At 37.3% G+C, this 11,039-nt stretch overlaps 1 protein-coding gene across 2 annotated transcripts in view; it reads right to left on the bottom strand.

Moving 5' to 3' along the window:
- Nucleotides 1–622: 622 nt before the first annotated feature.
- LOC126075021 (aldo-keto reductase family 1 member C1-like) overlaps nucleotides 623–11,039 on the bottom strand; it is a 34,096-nt gene continuing 23,679 nt past the window's right edge. For both annotated transcript variants that reach the window (XM_049882085.1, XM_049882086.1), the window contains 2 exons: nucleotides 2,328–2,410; nucleotides 623–665 (listed from right to left, as the gene is read on the bottom strand). In XM_049882085.1, the coding sequence (XP_049738042.1) occupies nucleotides 623–665; nucleotides 2,328–2,410 (126 nt within the window). The remainder of the gene's footprint in view (nucleotides 666–2,327; nucleotides 2,411–11,039) is intronic.

The following is an 11,039-nucleotide window of genomic DNA, read 5'->3' as shown; positions in this document are numbered from 1 at the left end:
GTTCTAACTATCTAAGCCCACTGGTTCCATTCCCACCTTCCTGGTCAACCATGTCACAGTGATCTCTTGTTCTCAATTTCCTGGAGCTCTGATCCTCTGCGTTGCTCAGTGGGAGCCCTTTTATTGTTGGTCATCCTTTCAATATGTGCCTCACCTTCTCAACTATTTGCAAGGAGTTTTCCTGGACCTCAAAGGGCTAACTGAGGAATCACTGACTGATACATATCTACCCTTTACTCCTTTTCTAGAAGCTGAAAATTCCTCCCTCAGTACCATCTCGGGAACGTCTATAGCTTTTAACTTTCTCCCACTGCCTCCAAACTTATAGACCAATCAGAGTTTTGGATCCAAAAGAGACAAGGAAATAAAGTATGTAAGTAATACAGACCAGAATGGATAAGAATCTTCAGGGGGAAAAAATCTTTATTTTTTTTTCCCATAAAGACAAGAATTTAGTGCTTTCTCTTGCTGAGCTACAGACACAACTGTAGCTGAGTATGAGTTGCTAAGCCGCGTGTTCTCAGCCAGAGGTGCTGTCTCTTATCCCCAGCATCTGAGAGGTTTCTTGCATCCTATTCACGCACAGGGGCTTCTGGAAGGAGTCGCAACAAATGCCTTCTCTTTAATACTCTTCAGAAAATGGATAATTAGGATGGCCAGTACCACTAGAATGAGAAAGAAAAATGCATAATGTAGATTCAAAGACTATTTCAACAACATCAGAGATTTCTAAGAAGCTGGCATTAGTATAAAAGTTAAATATTTTATTTCCTGGCTGTTTGTAAAGCCTGTCTTTCATACTTTCATAAGCGTGTCTTTATAATAAATGTCTCTAGAAAATAATAATTAAACAATTAAAACTATATTCCCATGCCTGGAGCTTAGGACACAGATGCAAATCTGCAAATACCTTGCCCTCTCTTAGCTACATCTGTCAACAAAACAAAGAGATGCGCTGTATGTTTTCATTCAAATTCTCAGTGAAAGCATAAATTGATTCTGCCTTGTTTTGAACAGGGCCCAGGTTCGTGCTTAACACAAACAAGTATTTTAGAGTGATACAGATTGTGGATAGCAATTTTACTCCACTTCACTAATTCATTCATTTCCTAACACATGTCACCTATTGCATTATTCATGAATGGATATAATGACATACATAAGATACGGTACCATCTCCAAGGAGCTTCCTACATAGTGAGATCTCTGTGTATAATAACAACAGAGTGTACAAAGTGATAGAAAATGATTAATTGTAATTTAAATATTTAATTAATGATTGGAATTACCTATTGCTTCCCATTTTCTCTTTTTCTTTACATCATTTCTCTTTACATCATTTCCTAATTTTCAGTATACTGATAAAAATATTACCAATGATAGTAATATACCTACCCATTTTTGAGTACTAATGATGTTTCATTTTGCTAGTCCCTTTTCACACATAACCGTATTATTTCTATTATGACTGAAAATCCCTACAGCAGGGATTTTTACTTTATAAACCTTGTTTATAATGAATGCCCTTTCTCAGAGTCCTATAATTTAGGGCATGTAGGAATAGTAAAGAATTTTGTGGGCTAAAAATGGTTTCCAACATTAAGGCTTTTTCTCTATACTCTTTTTCTTGGTTTTAATCTCTCTTCTCTTAGCCTTCCTCATGCTTTGCGTTGAGAACTTCGTATTTCAGAAAATCAAAACCACAGGTTCTTATACAAAGGCCATTCCTTCAGGAGGTAAGTGCAGTGTTTGGGTCCTGGACAAACACAAGATGAAAGAGTAGGCTGAGACTTGAAAACTATTAAGACCTAAAATTTATAATGCCTAGTGGAGGTGATGGAAATCTCTGGTTCGGATCAGAGGGTTGCTGGAAACGCCTTTGAGCAGGTTGAGGAATTGAGCAGGTTTGGGGGAAGACAATGACAAAAACTGTTTTGGACACATTTCATTAGGTGATATCTCTAATACTGAAAGTATGTGTCCAGTACTTTGTTGTGGAGATGAGAGGCCTACACGGAAGAGGTAAAATCATCAGTGATGTTGGTTTTCTCTGGAAAGCATATGGAGTGAGGAGAGCAGAGTATGGGCGAATGTTCAAGTTGACCCTGGGTCCCTCACACCCTTTTACTAATTCAGTGAAAAGAACTTCGTGGTGAACCCAGTCTGAGAGTTTTGTGTAAGTTCATATCTCATCCCTTCCAAAACCCTGCCACTATCTTTCTGGTATTGACTTAAATTTTAACAGCTCTCGTACTTTCCTCATCTGAAAATGAATTGAAGCACATATCTTTACCAGCAATACCGACTATTCAGTGAACTATACTTACAATTCAGCAGTAATATAGCGAACATTGCGGTTTAGGCCATCTAGGTCTTTCATGTCCTCTGGAGTCAACTGAAATTCAAAAACCTATCAAGAGAAAGAAAAAAATTTTAAATTACTTTTAGATTATGCAATTTCCAATCTTGGAAAATCCAAGTGAATCATCCATATAGCCAACAATATGGCTGGGTACAAATATCAATGAACAAAAATCAGTGAATTTTCCAAATACTAACAAATACTACTTAGAAACTAAAATAGAAGAAAAGATTTCATCTATACTAGCCTACTAAGAAGAAGTATCAATGACTCTAGATTATTGGCAAGACATTTGCATGCCAGATTGTGGAAAATTAATGACAAAAAATTCAGGTGTCTTCCACTTCACTGAAATTTCTAGGGGTCCATCATGGAAAGAGCAGCATTTTATTCTTACTGGAATAGACATTTACTCTGGATATGGATTTGCCTTCCCTGCACACAGTACTTCTGCCAAAATTACCATCTGTGTACTTACAGATTCCATTATCCCCCATCACAGTTCTCACACAGCATTTCCTTGAATCAAGGAACTCATTTCACAGCAAATGAAGTTCAGCAATTGGCCTCTGCTCAGGGAATTCACTGGTCCTACCATGTTCCCCATCATCCTGAACCAGCTGGCTTGATAGAACAATAGAATGGTCTTCTAAAGACACAATTACAGCACCACCTAAGTGGCAATATCTTGCAGAGTTGGGGCAATCTTCTCCAGGAGACTGTATATGCTCTAAACCAATGTTCAATATACGATGTTGTTTCTCCCATACCCAGGATTCATAAGTCCAGGAACCAAGGGTTGGAAATGGGAGTGGCATCACTCACCATTACCCCTAGTGACTCACAAAATTTTTGCTGTCTGTTTCTATGACCCTATATACATGTGTGTGTGTATTATATATATATGGAAACCCTGGTGGCATATTGGTTAAGAGATGGCTGCTAACCAAAAGGCCGGCTGTTCGAATCCACCAGGCACTCCTTGGAAACCCTGTAGGGCAGTTCTACTCTGTCCTGCAGGGTCGCTATGAGTCAGAATTGATTCAACAGCAATGGGTTTATATATATATACACACACACACATAATACACATATATATAGTTTGATAAAGTAGAGGGCCAGTGAAAAAGACGAAAACCTTCCATGAGATGGATTGACACAGTGGTTGCAACAATGAGCTAAAGCATAACAGCAATAGTGAGGAAGGCACTGGACTGGGCATTGTTTTGTCCTGTTGTACTTAGGGTCACTATGGGATAGAACTGGCTCAATGGCACCTAACAACATACATATATCAGATATATTTGTTTTCTCTCCTCCCTTATTCCATTACTTATTTTAAATTGTGAGATGTAAACAGGGCTAGTGCATTTTTGGTTGTATGAATGTTGGTTGTGTTCAAGTGTCCCTCCAAAAAAAAAAAAAAAACCCAGTGCCGTGTGTTCAAGTATGATTTTATAATTGTCTTTGTTTAGAGATGTTTTAAGGTTTAAGGTGATGTGTACAGGTGCCAAGTTGACAAGGGGTGGACTGTGACAGTTAAGGTTACTTGTCAACTTGGCTAGGCCATGATTCTCAGTGACTCTTAGTTTTTTCAGACATTATATAATAATCTCCCATTTTGTGATCTGGTATGAATAGCCAAGCAGTTGAAAGGGGAGTTTCCTTGAGGGTTTGATCTGTATCCAATACATACAGGTGTTCTGCCAAATGTCATCCTTTCTGGATCCTACATCCAAATCGTCATCTCTGACCTCCAGTTCATAGGACGTAAGCCAGAGCCTGCCACTGATTTTGAATTCACCAGCTCCTGCAGCCCTGTGAGCCAGAAGCCTACCTCCTGACCAGCAGATTTTGATTCTAAAGCCTGTGTGACCACATGAGTAAAGAAAAGCCTCCACCCTGTCACTTACCCTTGGATTTGGGACGTGCCAGGTTCCACAATTGCATGAGTTTTTACCTTGAAGTAAATATATATTCATATGTATGCTTTACTGGTTATGTGCCTCTAGGGAACTCAGCCTAAGACAGGTGGAGTCTCTAGGAGCCTGACATAACTCTTCTCTGGGTTCTGGAGAATCACACCTTCATCCATGGTGTCAAAGGACATCACAAATAAAATTAGGAAGAAAATGAAGAGCTCACAGGTAAAACAAGCTAAACATGTATGGATACAAGTCTTCATAAATGAGAGCCTGTTGGTATAAAACACAGCAAAACAAACCACTAGGATTATGAACATTGGCATTCATGGACTATAAAATAATTGTGTTGCTATATTTAAAAAATATTCACACAAGAAACTATTGTAATGATTAAGAAAATCATTAAAAAAATTTTACAGAATTTTTAGACATAAAAATTTGATATTAAAAACACAAAGGACAGTTTTATTAGTATATTAGAAGTGGCCAACAAACTCATGAAAAGAAACTTGTGATCATTAGCCATTAAAAAAACAAAAAAACCAAACTCGTTGCCATTGAGTCGATTCATATGCATAACAACCCTATAGGACAGAGTAAAAGTGCCCCATAGTGTTTCCAAGGAGTGAATGTTGAATTCTGAACTGCCAACCTTTTGTTTAGCAGACTAAGCTCTTAACCACACTAGCCATTAGAGAGATGCAAATAAAAACTACAATGAGATACCATCTCACTCCTGTAAAAATACCACTGTTAAACCCAAGCAACAAACAAACAAACAGAAAACAACAAATGCTGGCAAAGATTTGAGGGATTAGAACACTTACCCAGTGCTGGTCTGATTGTAAAATGATTAAAACCACTTTCCCAAGAAGGTAGAAATAGAAACAGAAATACTTCATGATGCAGCAATCCCACTTCTAGGTATATTCTCTAGAGATCTAATAAAAGAGACATGGACAGACATATGCACACCTACATTCAATACAGCAATATTCACATAGCAAAAAGATGGAAATGATATAACTGCCCAACAATGGATGAATGGATAAACAAAATGCGGGACATACATACTATGGAATACTACACAGCCATAAAGAATGATGATGAGTCCTCTTATATCGTATATCATGGATCAATATGAAGGATGTAATGCTGATGAATATAAGCCAATCAGAAAGGACAAATATTGTATAATTGCCTTTCATAAGAAGACAAGAACACATACATATACATAGAGAGAGAGAGACCAATGCTCATTGTTGGTTACCAGAGATGAGTGGAGAGGCGGATAGAGAGAAGCACTCTCAAAATAGTAGACAGTTTTATTTTTGATGGTGATAAAGGTAGCATCAAATGTGGGTGAAGTGCACACAGCTTGATGAAGGTAAATGATGTCACTGAAGTGCACAGGAAAAAAGGATTTTTTGGTAAAGGATGTTCATATTTTTGCAACAACTAAAAAATATGTGTGTGGTTACACAAATATGTATATAGGCATATATGTGTATGGGTATGAACATGTGGGTGCATATGTATGTGTGCACAGATGTATCTATAGGCATATGCTCATGCAAGTATGTGTGTGCATGATTGTATAAAATTCATATATACAATAAACCACACAGGGAATGGATACTCCTTAGACGTAAACAGATACCTCGCAAAATTAGTTTTCTCAGTTTGAAGGCTTAGAACCATAGTCTCATGGGACAGCTCAGTTGTCACAGGTTACAAAGTGTTTGTTTTACATCACAATGTGGTAAGTAGTGTCTAGGGTCTGAAAAGCTCATGAGCAATCATCTAAGATACATCTATTGGTCTCTACTTATCTGGAAGAAAAGAGAAAAAAGGAAACGAAAGACTCATAGATAAAACTAGTCTATAGGCTTAACACCCTATATGAACGATGGCCTCATCTACCCTTTGACCAGAAGAATTCCATGGTTGCTGGCTACCACTACCGGCCATTCTGATTAGGGGTAAAGTAAATGGCTCCTGATAGAAAGGGAGGAAAGTGTGAAAAATAACTCAAGTTCTTAAAAAGTCCAGACTTACTGGACCAGTTGACACTAGAAGACTCTCCAAGACTATCAACTTGAGATACTCTTTAAACTTGAAACCGAAATTATCCCTTGAGGCCAACTTTTAGTTAAATAACAAATTGGCTTAATACCACCTATAAGTAATGAGCTCTTTTTAAAAATATCTGTATGAAATCAAATGCTCAAAAATTATGCTAAAGCAAAGATGAGAAGGTAATGGGGCAGGGAAACTAGGGTACTGGAAATGGTACAACCAGAGCACAATGAATGAGAATGATGATGTATTGTGAAAATCTCTCCGATATCAGTGAATAATTTGTGTAGAAATTGTTAAATGGGAGCTGAATTTGCTGTGTAAACTTTCACCTTATACACAATAAAATATTGTTTAAAACATAGTATATTAGAGACAGATGAAGAGAAGATAAGTCAGCTGGAACACAGAGCTGAAGGAGTTATCCAAAATGTCATAAAAAGAAACCAACAGATGGGAAAACAAAAGGGACTGAGAAACATAGAGGGTAGAGTGTAAAGTTCTAGCTCATGTCTAATCAGAGTTACAGGAAGAGGAGAGAGACTGAACATTACAGAGGAAACATTCGAAATAACTTTGGACTGTCTATAAGTTGTTCAAAAACACCCATCAGAATATTTAAGATGTTAATGAATATAAGGCAAAAAAAAAATGACAAAAACATAATTAGTCATTTCTAGATATAATATATTGGAACTGGAGAGCAATATAGACAAAAAGAAGCTCTTAAAAGAATTTGGAGTAGAAACAAAGGAGCTATTATTCAAAGATGATTGGGATATGTTTGTAGAAGATCCAGAGGAATCTAGAAGTAATTTTTTTTAAACATATATTTTAGTAAATTTAATTGATATGGTTGGATTCCTAATCCCATCAATTAAAACTTAGAATTAAAAAAACAAAATTTTGAGAGATAGTTTAAGAGAAGACGTGTCCAAATATTAATGGGATCTTAATGAAAGGACTCAAGAACTAGTTTTAAAAGGCTCCCTGCAAGCTAAAGTTAGGACTATTTAGGCATCAAAAGGAGTGTCAGTAACGGGTAAAATGTTGACTCAAGTAAATCCATAAATACATAGTAATACTCAGAGACAGTGATGGAGAAGATAGACAGGTAAATAGCTAGATATAGAGAGAACATGTAAATGTGTCCATAATTTAGCCATTGATGAATCAAGGCAATGGATGTTCATTGCAGCATTTTTTCAAGTTTTCTGTACATTTGTAGAATTCTAAATAAAAAGAAAAAATTTAACAATGGAGTATCAAAATTATTACCCATCTTGAAAATGCTTTTATGAAGAATAATAAAAAATATGAAATTAAAAAATTTAAACTTATTTAAAATTTAATGACATTTAAAAAATCCCAAATAATTGGTATTATATAATGATTATGCACTGAAAATTTCAATATCATATTGATGTTAGTTTTTCCTGGGTGGATCAGGAATATCATGCAATCACTTATTTTTATTTCTATTTATTTATTTATTTTTACTGTGCTTTAGGTGAAAGTTTACAGCTCAAGTTAATTTCTCATTCAAAAACTTATACACACGTTGTATTGTGACATTGGTTACAATCCCTACAATGTGACAGCTTGCTCTCCCTTTCCACCCCGGGGGTTCTCTGTGTCCATTTATCCCGTTATGGTCCCTGCCTGCTTTCTCATCCTACTTCTGGACAGGAGTTACTCATATGTTCTCAGATATCTGATTGAACCAAGAGGAACATTCCTCACGTTTGCTATTTCTTGTTTTATAGGTCTGCCTAATCTTTGCCTGAAAAATGGGCTTTAGGAATGCTTTCAGTTCTGGGTTGGCAGAGTGTCTGGGGACCATACTCTCAGGGGTTCCTCCAGTCTCTTTCAGTCCAGAAATTCTGGTCTTTTTTTGTGAATCTGAATCTGTTGTACATTTTTCCTCCCATTTTCTCTGGGATTATCTGTTGTGATCCCTATCAGAGAGGTCGTGGATGGTAGCCAGACACCATGTACTTCTTCTGGTCTCATGCTGGTGGGCTCTCTGGTTTACGTGGTCTTTATTTTATTTATTTATGTATTTATTTTTATTGTGCTCAAGATGAAAGTTCACAGCTCAAGATAATTTCTCATACAAAAATTTGTATACATATTGTTATGCGACATTAGTTGCAATTCCTACAATGTGACAGCACACTCCCCCTTTCCACCCTGAGTTTCTTGTGTCCATTCAATCAGCTCCTGTCCCTTCCTGCCTTCTCATCCTGCCACTGGACAGGAGCCACCCATTTGGTTTCCTGTATCTGATTGAACTAAAAAGCACACTTCTTACGAGTATTATTTTTTGTTTTATAGTCCAGTCTAATTTTTGTCTGAAGAGTGGGCTTTGTGAGTGATTCCAGTTCTGGGTTAACAGAACATCCACGGGCCATAGTTTTGGGGGTGCCTCCAGTCTCTGTCAGACTATTAAGTCTGGTATTTTTATGTGAATTTGGGTTCTGCTCCACACTTCCCTGCTGCTCCGTCTGGGACTCTGTTGTGTTCCCTGCCAGGGTGGCCATTGGTGGTAGCCGGGCACCATCTAGTTCTTCTTGTCTCAGGCTGATGGAGTTTGGTTTATGTGGCCCTTTTGTTTCTTGGACTAATAATTTCCTTGTGTCTTTAGTGTTCTTCATTCTCTTTTGCTCCAATAAGTGTTGGGACCAATTGATGCATCGTAGGTGGCCTCTCACAAGCTTTTAAGACCTCAGAAGCCACTCACCAAAGTGGGATACAGAACAAAGTCCCCCAAAACTATGATCTCCAGGCCCCAACCCCAGCTACTCTGTCCCTCATAGTGTTTGGGTATGTTAAGGAAACTTCTTACCTTTGCTTTGGTCCAGTTGTGCTGCCTTCCCCTGTATTGTATGTTGTCCTTCGCTTCACCAAACATGATATTTATCTGCTGTCTAGTTAGTGAATTACTCTCTCCTTCCCTCCCCATCCTCGTAACCATCAAAGAATGCTTTCTTCTGTGTTTAAACATTTTCTTGAGTTCTTATATTTGTTCTTTTGCCACTGACTCATTTCACTCAGCACAATGCCCTCCAGATTCATCCATTTTGTGAGATGTTTCACTGATTCATCATTGTTTTTTGTCGTTGGGTAATATTCCATTGTGTGTATGTAGCATAATTTGCTTATTCATTTGTCTGTTGATGGGCACCTAGGTTGTTTTCATCATTTTGCTATTGTGAACAGTGCTGCAATAAACATGGGCGTGCATACATCTATTAGTGTGGAAGCTCTTATTTCTCTAGGATATATTCCAAGGAGTGGGATTGCTGGATTGTATGGTATTTCTATTTCTAGACTTTAAGAAGCACCAAATCCTTTTCTAAAGTAGTTGTACCATTTTACATTTCCACCAGCAGTGCATAGGTATTCCAGTCCCTCCACAACCTCTCCTATATTTATTATTTTGTCTTTTGAATTAGTGACAGCCTTGTTGGGGTGAGATGGTGTGTCATTGTAGTTTTGATTTGTATTTCTCTAATGGCTAATGATCTGAGCATTTCCTCATGTATCTGCTAGCCACCTGAATGTCTTCTTTGGTGAAGTGTATGTTCATATCCTTTGCCCATTTTTTAATTGGGTTATTTGTCTTTTTGTTGAGGTTTTGCAGTATCTTGTAGATTTTAGAGATTAGACCCTTACAGGAAATCTCATAGCCCCCAGTTTTTTCCCAGTCTCTTTTTACTCTTTTGGTGAAGTCTTTTGACGATCATAAGTGTGTGATTTTTAGGAACTCCCAGTTGTCTAATTTCTCCTTTGATGTTTGTGCACGGTTAGTTATGGTTTACATACTATTTATACCATGTGTTAAGGCTCCTAGTATTGTCCCTATTTTTTCTTCAATGATCTTTATTTTTTTTAGATTTTATATTTAGGTTTTTGGTCCATTTTTGTACATGATGTGAGGTATGGGCCTTGTTTCATTTTTTTGGAGATGGATATACAGTTATGCCACCCCATTTGTTACAGAGACTATGTTTTCCCCCATTTAATGGACTTTGGGCCTTTGTCAAATATCAGCTGCTTATAAGTGGATAGGTTTACACCTGCTTCTCTGTTCCATTCCATTGGTTTGTGCATCTGTTGTTGTATGAATACCAGGCTGTTTTCACTCCTGGGGCAATATAATAGGTTTTAAGGTCCGGTATAATAAAGTCAGATATAATAGGTTCTAAGGTCCTTGGAAACTCTATGGGGCAGTTCTACTCTGTTCTATGCGGTCGCTATGAGTCAGAATCAACTCGATGGCAATGGTTTTTTTTTTTTTTTTTTTAAGGTCAGGTAGTGTGTGGTCTTCCACTTTGCTCTTCTTCACTAATGCTTTGCTTGTCTGGGGCCTCTTCCCTTTCCATGTGAAGTTGGTGATTTGTTCCTCCATCTCATTAAAAAATGCCATTGGAATTTGGATTGGGATTGCGTTGTACGTGTAGATTGCTTTGGGAAGAACAGACATTTTCACAATGTTGACTCTTCCTATCCATGAACATGATGTATTTTTCCATATATGTAGTTCTCTTTTGATTTCTTGCAGTAGTGTCTTGGACTTTTCTTTGTATGTATAGGATTTTTATGTCTCTGATTAGGTTTATTCCTAAGTGCTTTTTCTTCTTTGGGGCTATTGTAAATGGTATTAATTT

Source organism: Elephas maximus, chromosome 4 (assembly GCF_024166365.1).
Source record: "Elephas maximus indicus isolate mEleMax1 chromosome 4, mEleMax1 primary haplotype, whole genome shotgun sequence".
In the NCBI taxonomy this organism is placed as follows: domain Eukaryota; kingdom Metazoa; phylum Chordata; class Mammalia; order Proboscidea; family Elephantidae; genus Elephas; species Elephas maximus.
This window is presented reverse-complemented; position numbering and strand designations above follow the sequence as displayed.